General features: G+C 47.6%; 2 protein-coding genes and 1 long non-coding RNA gene across 13 annotated transcripts in view; 2 read left to right on the top strand and 1 right to left on the bottom strand.

Annotated features, from left to right (window-relative positions):
* LOC118174142 (cytochrome P450 2K4-like) overlaps positions 1-2,483 on the top strand; it is a 7,863-nt gene extending 5,380 nt beyond the window's left edge. Inside the window, exons 7-9 of the mRNA XM_035339264.1 lie at positions 524-711; positions 1,189-1,330; positions 1,719-2,483. Coding sequence (XP_035195155.1) covers positions 524-711; positions 1,189-1,330; positions 1,719-1,906 — 518 coding nt within the window. The 3' untranslated portion in view covers positions 1,907-2,483. The remainder of the gene's footprint in view (positions 1-523; positions 712-1,188; positions 1,331-1,718) is intronic.
* Positions 1-11,752, bottom strand: part of LOC118174143 — a 22,686-nt gene extending 10,934 nt beyond the window's left edge. For 4 of the 10 annotated variants that reach the window (XR_004754572.1, XR_004754568.1, XR_004754563.1 and 1 more), the window contains exons 1-6: positions 11,384-11,752; positions 10,643-10,813; positions 8,150-8,260; positions 3,505-3,791; positions 1,613-1,896; positions 394-571 (exon numbers count right to left, since the gene is read on the bottom strand). This is a non-coding gene — a long non-coding RNA (uncharacterized LOC118174143). The remainder of the gene's footprint in view (positions 1-393; positions 572-1,612; positions 1,897-3,504; positions 3,792-8,149; positions 8,261-10,642; positions 10,814-11,383) is intronic. The other 6 variants (XR_004754564.1, XR_004754566.1, XR_004754565.1 and 3 more) reach the window with 6 other exon arrangements.
* On the top strand, positions 7,268-18,988 carry LOC118174131 (cytochrome P450 2W1-like). Of its 2 annotated transcripts, none has more exons than XM_035339246.1 (9): positions 7,268-7,574; positions 9,666-9,828; positions 11,652-11,801; positions 11,895-12,052; positions 12,823-12,996; positions 13,997-14,138; positions 14,483-14,667; positions 15,188-15,329; positions 16,767-18,988. In XM_035339246.1, exons 1-9 carry the CDS (start codon positions 7,377-7,379, stop codon positions 16,955-16,957), a joined length of 1,503 nt encoding a protein of 500 aa, XP_035195137.1. In that variant the 5' UTR covers positions 7,268-7,376; the 3' UTR covers positions 16,958-18,988. The 2 variants fall into 2 exon arrangements, with proteins under 2 accessions (XP_035195137.1, XP_035195139.1); XM_035339248.1 differs by having other exon boundaries at positions 7,534-7,574; positions 9,666-9,733.

The raw sequence follows: 18,988 nt of genomic DNA, 5'->3' as shown, positions 1-18,988 counted from the left end.
CTTAAGGCATTGGTTATGGAAGGGAGTGGAACTCATTCAGTATTGTTTAGAGTAATTATTTATGAGTGCTCTGAGGGAGATAACAACCTCTGACTTTACAAAGGGATTTTACTCAGATTGCAATAAAACAGCCCAGGCAAGTGGGAGAGGCTAAGGGCCAGCCTACAGACACAGGAAAGCTCCCCCAGCATTGCTGTCCTGCAGGCTACTGGCTTACGTCACTACAGGTCTCCTGTCTCCTCGGGATCTGATCCTCATCTGGCTTTTGTTGAATGCTATGGGGTAACAAAGGTGTGCAATCAGAACCAGGCATGTAATGTCCTGTAGTGGCTCCATTCAAGTTCCCTTGGTTCAACAGCAAACCTGAAAGAACCACAACATGCCCTGACTTACCCGCCCCACTTCCTGCTCTTCCTAAATGCCTCTCAAAATTTTCCCTTTTCTTCATCTTGGCCAAACTGAAGGCTATTCCAGTTGCAAGATAAGAGAAGTATCAGCTTCTTACTCCTTTCCTTCCTCCAAGGAAAGATTCAGGAAGAAATGAACCACGTCATTGAACCTGGAGAGATGCCTAAGTTGGAGGACAGGAAAAAAATGCCTTACACGGATGCAGTGATACATGAAATACAAAGATTTGCCAATATTGTCCCAATGGGTGTTTCACGAGCAACGCCTACCGATGTGAATTTCCGAGGTTATGTGATTCCTAAGGTGAGCTTTGGGGCCAGCAGCTTATGCTACACAGATTCCTTACAGTTTTGTTTAAAGCAGACAAGAAGAAAAATCTAAAGATTCCCTGATGCTTGGTTTAATCTATGAAGTAATCCTTTGTCTTGGATCCAGGACAGCCGTTATAAACATGCACTGGGCTGTGGTCTGTGATAGCTGAATTCAGAATAACCAGAGACTGTAATTAAGTCACACTGGTTGCAATATCTTATGCAAAATGTGGAACCTCTCTCTACTTCAGTATATTTCTTGAAAGATCTCTCTGAATCTGTAAGATAGAAATCTTTTGTGGTCCAGAAAGAGAGCAGCAACTGCTGATAACAGGCAAAGCCACAGTGGGGCCAGGAAGCATCCCCTGTTCTATTTGCCATGGCTCAGTCTTATTCCTCCCAGGAGAAAGAAAAAAGACAGCTCACTTCTGCTCAAACAGCTACCAAGAATCTCTTTGATCCTTTTCAGGGTACAGAGGTTATTCCGCTGCTGACCTCCGCTCTGAACGATGAGCTGCATTGGAAAACACCAGATCAGTTCAACCCTTCCCACTTCCTGGATGCTGATGGGAACTTCATTAGGAGAGAGGCATTTATTCCATTCTCCATAGGTGAGAGGGGTAATTTGTGCCTCACCTGGGGCTAGGCACAGTTCCCACTGACCCTGGGAAAGTATGGAAGTCAGGTACACAGAACACAGGATAAGGGATTTCTGGTCATTTGTTCTGTCCACCGTTTCTGTTAAGTAACCACCTCTTCTCTGAAAGATCTGGGAGACACCGATTTACCCCCAGTTACTGACTGAACTCATGTACCTATAGGCTTCTGTGTGGTTTGAGACCAGGTCAGTAGCACCTCAGATATACAGAGAGAAGGAAGGAAAAACCTCCTACCTCAGCAGCCTGCTCTTACAGACTGTGCACCCAGTTTAGAAGGTCTCAGATGTCAACACTAGCAGTTATGGTGCTTATCATTTACTTCTCTCCTGGTTGTTTTCAGGACGAAGGGCTTGTGTTGGAGAAGGACTGGCCAAAATGGAACTGTTCCTCTTCTTCGCTGGCTTGCTCCGCAAATTTGTCTTCCAAGCCCCTCCAGGAGTGGACAAGTCAGATCTAGATCTCACTGCTGATGTCGGCTTCATCCTGAACCCCATGCCTCACCTGGTTTGTGCTGTGCCCTGTGAATGAATGATCAAACGACAGGGAGTTAGTGTAGTGAACACTTTGAGCTTGAAAGCAAGTCTAGTTACAAGGGAAAAAAGCTGTCTGTACCTGAGTTTTAGGGAAAGGGCACTGGGCACTGCTATTGTCTCTCCTTCATATGATTCCTTCCAAAAGCTTTTGTGGTGTCTGCATAATGCAAACCCTTCAGACACCCCTGAGTACTGCTCTCAGAAACAGCATGATCTGTTCCTGGAACAGCACATCAGACATGCAGTTTTCAGGGCTGTTTGAAAGAATGAAATGGTTTTGAGCATCCTCTGTAGATGTAACCCATCAGAGGCTCTTGGCTGAGAGCCTCCACGGGGAATTTCTCAGCCCGAAGTCCACACTATACAGCAGAGCTGATTATCAATGGCCCAGCTGGAGACAACAGACACTTAATGGATCTGGAAATCTCCCTGGGATGGTTGTTGAGATTGGACTGAGACTGAGCTTCCATTGTGCAATGCAGCCCGCCTTATCTTTATCACAGCGTCCCAGACACTTGGGTGTAACATGGGCTGATGCCAAGGGCCAGGCATGGGACGGTTATCAGGAAACACCTAAGTGGTTTGGGAAGTGGGTTCATTCCACATCACACTAGGTGCTTTATACTGAAGAGCCTGTTTATGACGGGGCCAATCTAGCAGCTTTCTGTTTCTGCTAAGAATGGCATTTCTACCACTCCCTTGCCTCGTGCTGGCTCTGACACACGTCTGACCCCTTGCTGGGCCAGCTCAGACACCTAAATTGGCAGAAAACAAGCAGCCGCAGAAAGTGAATAGTTTCTCAACCAGCACACCTAAGGCCAGACACAAGCCTGAGGCAGGGTGAGGGCTGTGCTGGGGCAGACAGGGAGCAGCACAGCCATGCTCTCATCTGAGGGCTGTCAGAGAGCCTCAGCCCTCCTCACCTGCACTTCAGGAGCTGTAGCTCCTCTCTGCATCCATGGAGAGAGAAGGGCTCCTTCAGCTGGTGGTTCAGCTGCCACAAGGTCTGAATCACTCCCTCTCCAATGACTGCAGGGTGAAGCATCATCCCCAGGCTCCTGATTCAAACCTTGCAGTCTGATACATCGGGTGCCGTGGGATGGATAGGGGCAAGGCTGATTTCCATCCGACAGAAAATCAGGCTTAAAATCTTTTGAAAACATTACCCTCTGTCTTCAGCTCTAGACAAGATACACATCCCCTGGCATTTCAAGCTGTCTTCCTCTCCAGACATTCCTTGTGCCAGGGACAGGCAGCCAGGTCTCTGGGCAGAGCAATGGACCCAGCCTGAAGCCTCAGCAGTGCTGAGCAAAAACCACAGCCACGGGCTGCCACGGAAGTTATCTGTGCTCAGTACTCAGCAAGATCAGGGCCATCACAACATGAACTGCAAGCGGTATTTTAGTGCTTGCAAAAAGTGCTAGGTAGGAACCGATGTCACAAACCCAGAGTTGGTAAGGCTCATGCTCTGCCAGCATACATCCCGCATCATTGACAAAGGTAATAGCATTTTGTATGTAGTCACTGAAAATTGATGTTGAAAAACTGGTAATACTGTAAAACTGGAAGGAGAAGCAGGTTAGACCTCATTACCCAGCCTCTCATCTGTACCATGAACTTGTCATATGGGGTCTCTAGAAAGCTGGTGACATCCCAGGAGCCTCAGCCTTCCTAGAGCAGCTGCCTGATGAGCACACTTAATGATTTATCTCATGCAGCAGCCATTACGTGTAGGAACAACAAGCTGTACCTGCAGGGAGGGAAGGTGTGAAATCAGAGTGATGATGCAGGTAAGAGAGGAGCTTCGTTTGCAAAACAGAGGCAGGAAACCAGATGTGGGCTAAGGAGCGGTGAGTCACTGGCCATGCTTTTGTGTGGCTCTGGAAGCAGGAAAGGCAAGTTAGGATGAAAAGAAAACAGGGAGAACCTGACAGTTACAGAGACCTAGGGGGTGGTTGTGGCAAGTCAAAAAATGGCGCTGTCATCTAAACCTGACCCATGCAGCAAATGGAAGGGAAAAAAGGAGGAACAGATTACAAAGGGATAACAAAGCAGATGCTCTTTGTTCAGCCAAGACAATGACTCTTCACAGTAGCTTTAGTTCACAGCTAAAGACAGCACTCTGATAGTCACACTGTGCCTTGTACTGCACTGGTACCGGCACTGTACTTGTACTGGTGTTGCACTTGCATTGTACCTTCGAGCCAGCTCCAGCTTGCAGATACATCTCAAGGAGTCTGCTTAACAAGCTCTGTAACAAGAAGCCTTTGCTGCTCTGCTTGCTTACATTCATTTTGCTGTTGCTTTATTTGCAGTCTAACCACTGCAAGCTTGACCTTAGCTCCTACTTAACAAATAAATATTTTGTTCTGTTGCTGTTGATTTATCTGGCATTGCAGGATGAAGTAGATTTAGGGTCAAACTGATAAAGCTGGGCTGCAGCACCTTTAATACGCCCACGGTTGAGAGGTGAGCGCAGGGATCCCTGGGCAACACACGGCCAGAACATGTTTAACAATGCAAAGGGTGAGCAATGCTCCGAGCCACACGCAGCTCACAGAAAAACAGGGAATTTCTAACTCCATAAGGTCACAACGGAAAAGGTCTTTTCAATACTTTAATAGTCATCCCCTTCAAAATTATCCCCTATCAAAAACATACGCACAGTCCACATGTTGATGCAGGGTAACTACGTAAGAAGGGAGCAATTTTCAGAGCTCATTGTCAGGTGAATTAGAGAGTGAGTCCTCCCAGGTTTCCAAAATGCTTAAGACGCCACGCAAGGCTTTTTGCATTGGTCCCAGGGAGACAGACAAGCAGTTGAGTGAAGGGAAAATGATGGAGAAAGAAAACCCTTCACAAATACACTGCCTTGAAAGATGTGCTTGCTTGCCTTAATGAGGAGATGTAGAAGAGAGGCAGGAAGAGCAGGGCCACGCAATGTCCCAGAGAGGACAAGTCATCTGCTTCCATTAGCCTTTTCTCATCCGCAGATGCAAAATGGAAAATTGAAGTGAATTGCAAGAAATTTAAGCTAATAGAAGGAAATAGGTTTTTCTGCCTTTTACAAACTTTAGCTCTGGAGAAGGGATGCAACTCCACATTCTTCAAGGTAAAAGCCAGATCAGGAAAAAAACCTTTCTTGGCTGGGGAATACATTATTGTACAGTGCTCACTTGGAGCTCCCCCAGTGCCTGGCTGCTGTCTGAGGCAGGACGCTGCTCTAGATGGCTCTCTGATGTGGCCTCTTACGGTGAGTCCTGAAGCTCCTGCACTTGCTTAAAAGGAACTCATCATGGTAAAAGCCAGCAAGGATTATCTGAGCCTGCAGTCCTGAATGCACTGCTGGGAACGGGAAAAGTCAAGAGTGGGGCTGGCGGGGAGGGCACAGAGATCTTTGGGGATTTAAGTTAAATTAAGGGACCAAGGCTGGTGCTTTCCTTGGCTTTACACACCCTGGGCTGCCAAAACGTGATGGCTGTGCTTGGGGGCGATGGGCAAGGCTGACCAGTGCCTGTGCTTGTGTCCTCACCCATGTGCTCAGCTCACATGCAGTGGCGGGGGTAAGCAGGGACCAGGGACAACCCAGCTGCGATCACCCCGAGGGGCCCGGCTGCCCCAGGAATGCTGTCAGTGCCTGGCAGGTGCTTTGTGCTGGGCTCTGTGTGCTCAGGCAGGGCAGCACGTAGCCCAGACGCATTATTGAGACAGGAATTTCTTGTCATCGCAAGAGCTTGGCTTACCTTTGTCATTTTAATGCATTGCACTCAGAGGTTGGTTTGAAAAAAAACACAACACACTACCCCCCTGGCTTTTCAGAGATAATTTAAAGCTCTTTCTCTGAAAGGCCTTTTTATGATTTCGGTAGCTCCCAGGGCAAGGATGAAATACCAGGAGCGCAGCAGTGACACGTAGCTCTTGCACTGTGGGGTGCTCTGCTCCAGCAAAGCACTGCAGGAGCAGACACTGTGCCCAGGGCACGGAGCTTGTGCCACTGCCAGCTGTCATCACGGTGCCCATGTCCCATACCCCGTGCCAACCCCGATCCTGCTCGCCCGCCTTTACGCCCCCCCTGCCTCTCTGCTCACTTGAGCAGGCAGGGTTGAGTCATCCCAGGCATGCTCTTCGGAAAACCGTTGCCTCCAGCCCATTTCTTGGAAACTAATAAAAAAAAAATCCCAGAAATGTTGCGACACACTTACAGCTTCTGCTTCTGGGCACCACCGCGCTGTGTCTTCTCCGCACCATGCGGCAGCTCCAGCATGCACCAAAGCGGCCGTTTGCCTCGGGACCATGCTAACACAGCTATGCCCCCCTCACGTCAGGCCACTTCCTTCCCTGCCCTCTTTGTGTTCACGAGTCTGAGGACACGTTTGTTGAGTAACATTCTTTATACAATCTAACCTTTGGATAAATGCACCTTTAGCCTTGTACTTCCTTACAACATAAGAGATCTTTCTTCCCTGAACAAACTTATTCCATTGACTATTTATTACCAGCATCCTCCTGAAGGCCACTGTGCAGCCAGACAGATCTCAATTTCCTCTCTAGGACATTTTAGCCCTTAGGAGGAATGCAAACTCCAGGTGTTTTGTACCTTTGACTTAAACTAATTCAGTTCTCCATCTTGCTCATGTTCTGGAGCTGCCAGGATAGCCACCTTCATTCACTTCATTTCATTCCCTCTCTCTTAGAAGCTGCTCTCTCAAAATGAGGAATCCCCCCCTCCCAAAGCTTCAGATCATATTTTGCCTTTCCATTTAATGTATGCTGAATCCACTCCTGATCATTTGATCCGAGCTCATTTTCCATGGCTAGCTATTACATGTCCTCCACTTCAGACACAAAGTCTGCAATCGCATCCCTTCTGGGCACCTCAGAGCCTGCTTTATGAAGAAGTTTATGGGCTACGACACTGAGGTATACAAGAGCTTTACCATCATCAACAACCTTTAATCTCTACTTGACATCAACAAAGTTAAAGTCTCCCTTAACAACACTATTTCTCTCTCTAGCAGCCCGGAAATCTCAAACCCTATCCAAACCCAAATCTGGAGGCTTCTAATAGGACTCAAAGAACCTTTTTATTTCCCTGTGTCAGCAGAGTGTTCGCAGGGTCATAGTACTGCTGGTAAAGGACTTTGAGGTCTCGGGGAGGAGGAGGCTATAGAGGAATGCCAAGCACCTTTTCCCATGTATATGTTCTTGCACACACATGCATAGGTTTGTAATTTGAAACTCTCTTTACTTCTGGACAGGCTTTGCAAACTGCTTAGACCACATTCTCTGAGGTGTTTAAAGAGGGTGGAGTAAGCAGTATTTATTTAGGTACTCTACAAACCTTAATAAGAATCGAGTGCTTGTAGCAATCGCAGAGAACAAACAGAAAGCCAGCTGGCAGAAACTGAACAGTGCCACTGCATTTTTATTGCTTCTAACACCAAAAAAATATATTATTACAAAAAATGTCTTTTTTAATTCCTTTTATCTCTGATCCTGTATTAATTTGTCTGCTCTGTGCAGCAGTATTATTAGCTGTAATCTATTTTTCAACTGGCTCTAAAAAGTCATCTTTTAAATTGCCTCCTGGTCCAACTCCTCTTCCGATCATTGGTAACCTGCATTTGGTGGATATTAGAAGGCAAGATAAATCTCTAATGAAGGTAGGACAAAAAAACCCCAAACCCAGACCCCTGCACATTTTAAACCTGCCTGGGCTATATCTGTGCAATTTTTTTGTCTTTTTTTAATTTGAACTAAATTGTAAAGGTGTGAAAATTGCTTTATAATATTTTCTCTGATCTTCTTCGAGCCAATGTCTGTGTTGATGCAATGTCATTTGTGAGCGATCAACCATTAAAAAAAAAGACCTCTGGGTAATATGTGATTTCTTCATGTAATTGTGATGATGTACATGAAGTATATAATGCTTGTGGGGTTTTAAATATTAATTTGACAGCTCTGATGCCCAGAAAACTTGTATAGCATTAGGAAAGAACTAGCATGAAATGAAACTGCTTCCTTATCCCGTGCCCTAGAGAAGCGGTGGGGAAATTTCACGATGCGGTGACCCCAGCACTGCTTCGGAGGGTGCCAAACCCAGACACCCTGTTGCAAAATCGACTTCCTTTTGGCTGAGTTGGATTTGCATTAAAATCTAGATAGCAGTACAAGAGTGGGATGGAAAGTTTGAGCAGCCTGGAAGCTCTTCCATTAGCTTGCAATTGAAACGACTTACTTTGCTCATGCTGGTAAACCGCTCGTTGGCATCAGGTGAGGCTGGCACAGCCTGGGGGGTTGCTGAGCGCTCCCTCCTCACCCTGGCAGACGGCACCAAAGGATCGACCTGCTGGGGACACGGAGAGAGTGAGCAAACAGACAGCAGCGGCGGTGCCAGGCTCCCTAACACCAATGCCAAACAAATGCCAGCGGCTCTCAGGGAGGATTTGTGGTGCTGGGGGTTGAGGTTGCAGCCCCTGGGCTTGCTTGTGGGCAGCGGCAGGGTTGGGGGCAGTTTACCCAGTGGGGCTGGGCTGGGCAGATGTTTGCCTCTGAACTGTGTTTGTGAATTACCTCTGCATGCTCTCATCACCCGCAAGGCTGTAGTTGGTATTGCCTATGCTTGCCTTTAATTTGGGATGAATCCAGAGGGGTTATCCCTGCTTCTCACCCCACAGATAACAAAAAAAACCAACGGTGACTGCACTGAGCAATGTGCACCAGCGGCTGCAGGCTGGGCACCCCAACAGGAGTGCTGCAGGCAGGCAGGATGCACCCTCCTCCTCGGCAAAAGCTGCAGCAGCTGGGGCTGGGGCTGCACGCACACAGCGTGTGCCTGCCTGGGAGGCAGAGCAGGGCTGCCGCTGCCCTTCTCTGCTGTCTCCAGGGACTACCAGGGAGCACGGTGCAGCTGCAGCAGCGGTGTGTAGCCTCATGGGCAGGCTGCCGGTGCAGCGACATGGAGATACCCAGGGAAAAAAAAGAGGTGCTGAGGACACAGCAGGCACGTAGCAGCAGGCACACGTGCAATGGTCCTCACCAAGCACACATTTCCCTACCTGCCTGCTGGTGTACTCTGCAAAGAGCCTGCCATGCTGTGGCAAAGATGTGTCCTTTTTGGTGCAAAATGAGCATCACGCTGCATACAAGCACGGGGACAGCCAGCAGTTTGGGCAGCCTCCTGCTCCTGCTGCAGGTTTCCCTGCTGTGCCCAGCTAAACTAGAGGTACCAAAGCCAGGTCTGAGCACAGGGGCATGGGACTGCAATTTGTGGTCATGCAGGACAAACTGTACACCCAGCAGGGGTGAAACCTGTCTCCTGATCTAGTAGCAGGGATGCGGGATTGCTTTGGTACGAGATGGGTGTCGTGAGTAAGAGCTTTCCCGAGTAACAGCATCATTATTTGCACTGAACTGCCTGCTCCCTTTTTGTCTTTCTCTGGTTTGTCAACTTGCACTGCCATTTGAGGTCTGGTCTTTAACTCTAGGTGCTTGGTTTTTGTTTTTCACTTTTTGACTTTTCTCTTAACATAGAAATGAGATTAACAATGCCCCGACTGGGGACAGGGGCTGCCGTGGGGCAATAAACCCCACACCCAGCCTGGCATCCATGCAAACATCTGGTGCTTGACCACAATGCAGCTGATGGATGCTACTCTGCAGGGGATGGCTCTGCATGAGACATAGCAAGTCCTTTTTGAAAGAAACGGGCATTTTCCTTCTTCGCTGACTGTCACAGCTTGCCTCTCTTTCAGCTTGCGGAAGAATATGGCCCGGTCTTCACCCTCCATTTTGGCTTCCAGAAAGTTGTGGTCCTGACTGGGTACGAAGTTGTGCGGGAGGCGCTTGTGAACTACACAGAGGAGTTTGTAGACAGACCATCCATCCCAATATTTGACCAAATTCAGAACGGAAACGGTACTAGAGAAATGAGGGGGGGCGTGCGGGAGGGATGGTCCCGTCGCTCAGTGCTTCCCTAGAGCCAGGCTTTTAAAAATCCCCCTTGGACCCTCCCGAAGCCAAGCCGGTGGAAAATGTTTGGTTTTTCTCACTTTCATGCATGTCTCCTTTTCACTGCCATTGTTTTTGGTGGTGCACCTGCAGACAATCCCTATCCTAAGCATCGGAGGGCAAGGTGTGGGATTTTTAAAGGTGCAGTGGTAATTCTGGGGTAATTTTCATAAATGCCCCTGAGAGCGGCTTGCTGCCACCACCGCGTTTACAAACGTCCCTGGTGGGCTCATGGGTTTTTGGACTGGCTGGCTGGGCTGTTTGGAGCTTAAGGGTTTGTCCTGTTCACCTGGTGCTAGGTACCTCAATTTTGGATGCCATTATTCCCCAGCATCTTGTCTCCACCAAGGCTGGAATGTGAAATGTATTCAGCAATGGGCTGAGTCTGGAAATTCTTCCCACAAACACCCCATAGTTTTTCCAGGGTGGCTCTCCATCCCTGACTAGTTCAGAGGACATCTTGCCCTGTTCTTCCACCCTCTGCTTCGGCTAGGGCTTTAGCTGTGAGCAGCCAAAAGGCAGCTTTATATGCTGGTCACAGGCTGGAGCTGGGATTACAATTAGAAATTAAATTACCCAGCCATAATATCAAGAGATGAATTTATCGCTACATAAGGAAAAGGAATCGATGGGGAGAAAAGCATCTTTCAGAGCTCATTTACATATAAAATATCCCTTTGGGAAACTGTCAGTATTGCTCTATAAGTCCTTTCACACTTACCTTCCTAACCTAAGTTGGAGCTGCTCAGAGGTGACCCAAAGCTGTAAATTCACAGGGGCTGTTAAGTAGCAAGGGTCACAAATTCTCCAATGAAACATTTTCTCTCCAGCAAATGTCAATTTCTTGACTCTGAAGCTGTTTGCAGAAAATGAGTGGTCCAGATGAAATTGCCTGAATTAAAGAAAAATCAAGTTTAGAAATTTGCTTTGGCATTTTTAAATTGAGAAGTTTTGCTTTCCAAATTAAAATTTCCCTGCTTTAAAACTGTGTTTGTTCTAAAAAAGGCAAATACATGTAAAAACCTTGCAGCCAATACTATAATACAGCATTTTTAATTGACAGTGTCTGAGACGGTCTTCAGATTACTAACACATTTTTTTTTTTTCTTTCTGATGGGATGAAATACCCATCCCTGCTTGTGGTGGCTGTGATCATCAAGGCATGAGCTCAGTGACAGCCACAAAGTGATATTTTTACCACTGCTGAAAACACAGTGTTATTGGGAAGCTCAAAAAACAGCTCAGCACTGACTAGGGTTGAGGAGACTGAATTATCCCATCCCACGAAGATAAAAGATCTTTATGATTGGAATAGAACAAAGGGAGAAGCTTCAAAGATACAGGGTTGTTGCTTGAGGCCCTAGACTTGCAACTAACTAAATAGGGTCAGAATGGTTGCATGACTTAGACCAACCTCTCTCCCCAGCCCTACAGCCAAGCAGTGGTGGTCTGAAAGCCTTACCTGCTTATCTTGCAGCTGGGGCAGGCTGGGCTGGGTGGGAGCTGGTTTTTCACGAACTACAGGCTCAGTGAGACTGGGAAGACTGAGCTGAGAGGATACAGGGATGGGACACGGAAAAATGGGAGATCCTTATTCCCCAAACCCATGAGAAACTGGGCAGCAGAAACACTTGTGGAGATTCCTCTTCGTCCAGTCCCATATCTTGTTTTTTGTGGTGGGGCTCCTCCGCGCACGGTCCCAGCGGTGATGTCTCATGCCCCCCCCCCAGGTGTGTTCTTCTCCATCGGGGAGCTGTGGAGAACAACGCGGAGATTCACCGTGTCCAGCATGCGCAACCTCGGCATGGGCAAACAAATGATGGAAGGGAAAGTCTTTGAGGAGCTTCACTTCCTTATCGAGACAATCAAATCCTTCAAAGGTGAGCTGGGGACCATCACGGTGCTCCACAGCACCACATGTGTCACTGCTGCTGCAACATCACACCACTGTTTCCATCCTCCTCCCATTGCAGGGGAACCTTTCAGCTTGAGGTCCTTCAACATCGCTCCAATCAACATCACCTTCCTCATGCTCTTTGGGGACAGGTTTGACTACAAGGACCCAACATTTCTCACTCTCTTAAGACTCATAGATGAAGTTATGATTCTTCTGGGATCTCCATATTTGAATGTAAGTAACCTGGCCCAGAGGTTAACGTTTTTTTTTTTTTCCACTTGCATATTACAGTGAGCCACACAAATCACAGGTCACAGTTCAGGAGTTTCCAAATGCTCACAACCTGCTGTTACACCTCAGACATTCTCCATGTACCACCTTGGTCACCACAGGTGTGCAGCCAGATTTCCCTGTGATATTCTGCTTTAGCACCATCCTGCATATCTGTGCAGAGCTAAAATGAGAACTGAGCTACGGTCATTTTAGCTCCACAGGTATTTTTTATCTCCTTCAACACAATTGCACTGTCTAGGCTTTCTTTGCCTTTTCTGTGTTTTCTGAAAGACACATTCAGTGTTGATGTCCAGGTGAGTGAGACTTCAACAGACTGCATTAAAAATGCTTTCTCATAGAGTACCAGGAAAATTCTGCATATCTTCAAACTGCCATACCCAGTCATTCATAACTGATGTTGGAAAAAAACAAGCAGTCACATAAACTGCCTGGCTGCCTGGCATGCTGGAGCCCCAGCCCTGTTGAGAGGCTGACCAGTCTGTTACTGGTAGAGGAGCTGTTCCCACAGAACTGCAAATGCTTATATAGTACTGAATAAAGGCTCATAGGCTGCAAAGCCCACCCTCACAAAAATATGCCTGTGAGCCCTCTGGGAGGTCCCTGGGATGTTAAGATAAGCTCACCTGATCTATCATGACCTAGGAAGAAGCTATTTCAGCACGTTGATACTTCTACAGACCTAATGCTTCTCTTTTTCAATTCCTTGTTAGTATTTCAATTTCTACCCATTCCTTGGATTTCTCTTCAAAACCCACAAGATTTTGCTTGAGAAAATAGAAGACGTGCGTGCCATTATAAGGCAATACATGAAGGCAAGCAGGGAAGACATCAATGAGAACAGTGTGAGGAGCTACACTGACGCACTGATATTCAAGCAACACGAGGTATTTCACTGCTTGGCTCTGCTGGCTGTTCGCAGCCTCTTATTTGGATTTTCTAGGTCAAACAGTTCCTGAGTCTTGATTTCAGTCATCTCATGTAAATCTGTGGAAGATAACTCTGTTATTCTTGTGGCATTGAAATCAGATTCCTGTCTCATACAGTTGGTGTAATTTACTGCAGGGATTTTTCTACCAAAGTGAAGAAGTGAAAGTCACTCTCTCAGTCCAGTCCTGAAATAGCAGCACTAATAACGTGAGATGAACTCTTTGTTCGTGGTAGAAAATGCATGAATTCACACGAAAGCTGACTCTGCCTTTCTTTTCATGACAACAGATCAATTAATCATTGATACAGTTGTTCCAAGATGAATGATACACTTAAAGCACTTGAGTGATAAATCGTCAGTAGGTTTGCTAGCCCTGCCCTGCACCTCACTTTAGCAGAGACTCTGCAATTTCACACATCAGTTGATTTCATTCCACACAAAATATTTGGGCTCTGAGTTTTTTCTTCTTTCCCACTGGAGCTGGGCCAACGTGAGGCATTAGCTCTTCCACACACCTATATGGAGGAAGGTTCATTGCAGTCCTAAAGCCCAGGAGAAGCACCCTGAAATGTCATTTTGAACACTGGTGGGGATTCAGTCTTGTTGCTCCCTTCCTGGGCAGGAAGAGTCTGACATCAGTTGAATCTCCCTCTGTGCAGGGGAGAGACTGTGCTCTTTCCAAACCTGTGAGGCTGAGACTATCAACAGCATCTGGCCCTGGGCCCCAGGCTGCTTCTGGGTGGGGACGAATGCCAAACCAACACTCCACTCCAAACCTCCCACCTTTGGTGCTGTTTGCTGTGTGTGCAAGATGAGGCCATCCATCACCCAGCTCACAAACACAGGATCATGCCCAGCAGTTTTGTGGGTTATGCGGTATTTCCCAAACTCGCTGAATGCTAACACTTACTATTTTAAGAGCTTTCTTACCGGTCGCTATGCTTGTGTCTTTCAAGGAGAAAAACAAGAAAGACAGCATCTTCCACGATGAAAACTTAATAGCATCCATACTGGACCTGGTCATGGCAGGAACAGAGACCACAGCCACGACGCTCCAGTGGGCCATCCTGCTGATGATGAAGTACCCGGAGATTCAGAGTGAGCTCCTTTCACCTCCTCTCATCCTGTGGTATGGCTGATACGGGAAGGAGAGGCCTCCCACCTCTTTAATTTATGAATTCCCGATGTAATTAGATGCTGAATGAAGTTACAACAAGAGTCCCAGTGCCTTGCTGGGAGAGAGGAAGAGTGGAGACAAGAGCATGATGCTGGGAGAACAGCCCATGCACGTGCCTGAGCTGGAGACAGAGCTGGGGAAAGCCGGGATGGTGTTTTAATAATCCTCTCCCTCCAGACCCTGGACAAGTATATTTTTACTGAAACTGAATCCAGAAGTGTTGGCTTCCTTGCTGGGACACATCCCCTTTCTTTGTTCCTTCCAGAAAAGGTGCAAGAGGAGATTGGAAGAACCATCAAAGTTGGAACGTGGGCCACGTATGAGGACCGGAAGAACATGCCCTTTACCAACGCGGTGTTACACGAGGTGCAGAGGTTTATCACCCTCCTGCCCCACGTTCCCCGCTGCACTGCTGTTGACACCCACTTCAGGGGCTACTTCCTTCCCAAGGTAGGTAACTGCTCCAACCCATTTTTGGGTTGCTTCTCTTCATTTCTGCTGGTAGCACTAGAGACCAGATTCTTTATAGGGAGCTACAGGACAGGAGCCCAAAATAAGTGTCCAACATTACCCACAGAAGAGTTCCTTCCTCTCCAGTGACTGAGTTCATGGAGAACAGTACTGTAGGACCCGATTCGGGCTCTCTCATGCTCAGCACTTCCTCACTCCAAGAGTGACCTTGGTTTACCTCTTTGATGCTATCTCCACAGTGAAGCATCTGCCAGGGAATTTACAGGATCTGCCTGAGGTTTTCACTGTGCCACGTGGCATTTGGCTTCGATCCTTGGCAGTGCTGGGAAAATCTCACTGACATCTCCCTCTGTTGACTGATGGGATAAAACCTTCAGGGTCAAATCTCCTGGGACAACAACGTCTGTGTCACAAAATAAAGCAAAACAGGAACAAATCCGTCACTCCTGCCCTACCAAGCATTTTACTGATAAAGCTACTTTCATGTATTTTCTTCCAGGGTATAATTGTAATCCCATCGCTCACCTCCGTGCTGCTGGACAAGACGCAGTGGGAGACACCACACCAGTTCAACCCCAACCACTTCCTCGATGCTGAAGGGAATTTTGTGAAGAGGGAGGCTTTCCTGCCCTTCTCCACAGGTGACTAAAGCCCTGACCTGCAGAGCTGAGGCTATGGCAGGATCATTTCATTACAGTGTGCACTAATGAGGCCTTCTCAGCTACATGGTGCCTTTTGGGGGCTGCCAAGGATTCCAGCAAGACCATTTATTTTAGAGGAAGAAGCCACCCTGTGGTTAGGGGGTTATAGGACACTTGGCATCCTGGGTTCTGTTCCTGACACTACCTTTGTCTGCCATTTTGGTCATCTCAAACTTTTTTTTTTTTGAAGTTTCACTTACAATATACAATGAACATTCTCTCCCCGGAGGCTCATAAGCCCAGCCCCCTTTGGACTCAAACTGAGCTAATGGCTGGAACAGTTGTTAGGTATCGGAAACTCTCCCCTGAGCCTTCCTAAAAGAAGAAATATCACTTAGTGCCTTCCTGACAGCCATAAATGCTTCCAAAGGCTGCTGATTTCCAGAAATGCCTGCCTCCCAGCCTGTGCTCTCCATGACTACAGCCGCACGCATTACAAGAGGGCACAGCTGGATGGAGCAGTCTTGCTGGGATTTTAACAAATCTCAACACTGCAGGAGCCCATAAGTACTACAAAGGGAGACTTCCTGTAAAATCCTACAAATCCTCCTGTGTAACCTTACGCTTCCCAGCTGTTCCTCTGCAATGAGGGCTTGAAGGTGCTCCTGAACGTGCTACAACACCAGACCCTTCTGACGTTAGGAAGCCAGTTCTCGCTGTCCACCAAGTGCTTCACCCCTGCAGGGACCGTCACGCAAGGGCTGGGAATCTAGCACAAAGGGGGAGCAGGAAAGGAAAAACACAATCCTTTATTAGAGTGAGTTTTGGACCATTCCACTCTGGGAAGAGGTGGCATTTTTCTGTCTGGTTGCTTTTCAAGAGAAAGGCACCAGTTAAAGATGCTGAGAGGGTTGGAAGATTCCTAAGTCCATGCATGCAAGTTGGTGAAGGAAAGGATCTACTCCTTATTGAACACAAAAATTGCAACCCTAATCCACAGCCCTGCTCTGCTAAGCACCCTTATACACAGAACAGGAGCCTGTCTGCTCCAGAGAGCTGATGATCTGAGCAGGCAGTCTTGCGGGGAGGGGAACAGGGCAAAGGAGGGGAAGGGATGTGCTTGGTCTCTTTGCATATAAGTGACAGGCAGGATAACAATTCATTTCCTAATGAGGTGAGAGATCGTCCATCCATTAGACAAGATAACCTCTGAAGTAAGGAGAGGAGAGGGTACATCATAAATACAAAATAACCCTGCAGCTTGCCACATGGCTGCCACTTGGTGCCAGTGTGAGGGGTCAGCTACCTTTAGCAACTTGGGCTGCTCTGCTCTGAAATGCCCTGAAGCCACCTCTAAGGTTTCACTCCTGTTTCCATTATGTTTCCTGTTTCTAACTTGGTATTTCCATCAAATAAACCCACTGCTTTCCTCTGCAGGGCGAAGGAACTGTATCGGAGAAAGCCTGGCCAAGATGGAGCTGTTTGTCTTCTTTGTAGGATTGCTGCAGACATTTACTTTCCAACCCCAGCCAGGAGTTTCAGAGTCTGACTTGGACCTCACTGTCCCCCAAACAACATTCACATTAAGGCCTCGGCCACAGGCAACCTGTGCTATCCTACGTGAATAACCACAGCCCCGCTGAAGAGCCCCCCAGGCAAGTGGGGAAGCTGCTAAGGCCCAACTTAGCTAGGCTAGGACTCGCCACCCCCATCCTGACACATCACGCTCGTATTTCCTTCTCGCTGTCTCCATCCACTCCCACTCCACTGCCCTCCACCTCTACATCTGCCCCACAGGTCACTGACCCGCTCGTTGCTCCCTAGCTGCGAGGGGGTGCAGACGATCGATGTCAAACTGTGATCCTGGCTGACAAACCCACACTTCTCCAGAGAGGGAGGCTGTGCCTGGAGCAGCTCGAAGGACCACGGAGGACGTCTGGTGACATGCATACAGTCCATGAGATGTAGGTGTGACATCTAGACTCCCACAGCAAAGCAGTGAGGTTGATAACGTTGCAGAAATCTGCCCCAAATCCCTAGGAAAGACACGCTGACACTCACAGGGAGTCCCAGAAACATGCTGTGGGTCACACAGTTGAACCATCTGCAGGTACCTCCTGAACCAATCTCTCCATAGCTTCTAGGCAAATTCTGTCGAGCTAGGCAGCCAGGTCAAACACAGAGTGAAATTTGACAGACCAGTTCATGTGATTTGGGGATTAAGTTCTTCATGCCTTGGAACAGAGTCCTGAAAGACACCTCAAAGTCTGCGAACCTGTTTAGATAGCCAAGTGCTGCTACCACCAAGTTCAATGCTGCTTCACAGCCTGAATGAAAGAAGACCTGACACTGTTAATATTTGTACCAGCAACTGATCATAAAAGGCTAATGATATAGGAAAATAAACAAGACCAATTTCTAGTTTTATGGCTCTCTGTTTTTCCTGACTGTGTTGAATAGGAGCAAATGTTTCCCCCCTCTCACAATCTCCTGGGGAATCAATCTGGTATTTGGGACACTTTGGCCATTGGAACCAACCACTGTAAATGGAGTCTAATTTCACAGTGCCTGCACTGCATACACACATTCAAGGAGACTTTGGATCAGGGATTACAAGAGACCTGGTCTGGGTTATTTTCCTTTGCTCTGAAGCTTTATCTGGCTGCTGTCTGTACCTGTACCGCTCTTATCTTCCATCACACTACAACCCTATTCCAGTTGATGTATAGCTCAGGCAATTTTCCATCTGCATAACCACCTGTGAATTGCTACTTTTCCATATGCATTATCTTATTATGTACTTTATCACACTGTTTGCCTCCCCCTTCATGGGAATCCAATAAAGTTTTATTTTTCCCATGTCTTCATTATATCTGATGTGCCTGTCACCCAACTTTGTGCTGCACAGAACATGAAGGTTGATCCTGAGCCCACGAGTGACAATGAATATTGTCAGTTCAACTCATATCTCAGGGTTGAGAGGTTCTGCATGCCCTGACCCTACTAACACAGTGCTCAGCCCTCCATATCTGCAGAGTGGTTTCTCCAAGGCAAAGAGCTTTCCCTTTCAGCTCAGATATGGCTACTGGTCAGTCCTGAGGACAGCCTTTGTTTTTCACTTTTTTTTCCTTGTCCAACCTTCACATCTTGCTTGCAGGGGCAGAATGAAATGTTTCCATCACACCTTCACTGATGCTAGTGCTGTCCCTCTGCATAGTGCCTTGGAGCTTGAGTCTCTCACCTCAACTCTGGCCCTCCCAAAGCATCACTTGCAGACGCTGTTCCTCTTGGGGAGTGGTGGCAGCAGGATGGGGTCTTCTTTGGGGAGGAGACAGGTAAAGCAACTGAGCAACAAGCTACACATCAACTCAGTGAAGGTACAGAAGTGAAAAAGACTTTTGCCTTTGGCTTCTGAGAGGCCAGGCCTGTTCCTGCTCTAGCCCCCTTCAAAACTAATATGAACTCAGAAGACAGATGTGGCAACCACCTAGTGCTTGGGGGAGAAAACTGGGCTGGGTTCAGATCTGCATTAACTTACTGGTGGAACCTCAGACCTGACCCCTTGTCACTGCCTTTTGGTGTCCTGGCTTCGAAGGAGAGAGGTGGATTCCTTCCTAAAAGTACAGCAGCCTCCAGAGCCTGCTCTTCTCAGACATCAC

The sequence above is a fragment of the Oxyura jamaicensis genome, chromosome 14 (genome assembly GCF_011077185.1).
Source record: "Oxyura jamaicensis isolate SHBP4307 breed ruddy duck chromosome 14, BPBGC_Ojam_1.0, whole genome shotgun sequence".
NCBI classification, from domain to species: Eukaryota; Metazoa; Chordata; class Aves; order Anseriformes; family Anatidae; genus Oxyura; species Oxyura jamaicensis.
Note: the sequence above shows the minus strand (reverse complement) of the source record. Positions and strands in the feature narration are given on the sequence as shown.

What these genes read in the sequence shown, in the direction of transcription:
- LOC118174131 (XM_035339246.1), top strand. Translation starts at nt 7,377, where the DNA reads ATGTCTTTTTTAATTCCTTTTATCTCTGATCCTGTATTAATTTGTCTG. An exon ending in TGATATTCAAGCAACACGAG is followed by an intron (nt 12,997 to 13,996) that starts GTATTTCACTGC and finishes GTGTCTTTCAAG; the next exon opens with GAGAAAAACAAGAAAGACAG. An exon ending in TTTCCTGCCCTTCTCCACAG is followed by an intron (nt 15,330 to 16,766) that starts GTGACTAAAGCC and finishes TTTCCTCTGCAG; the next exon opens with GGCGAAGGAACTGTATCGGA.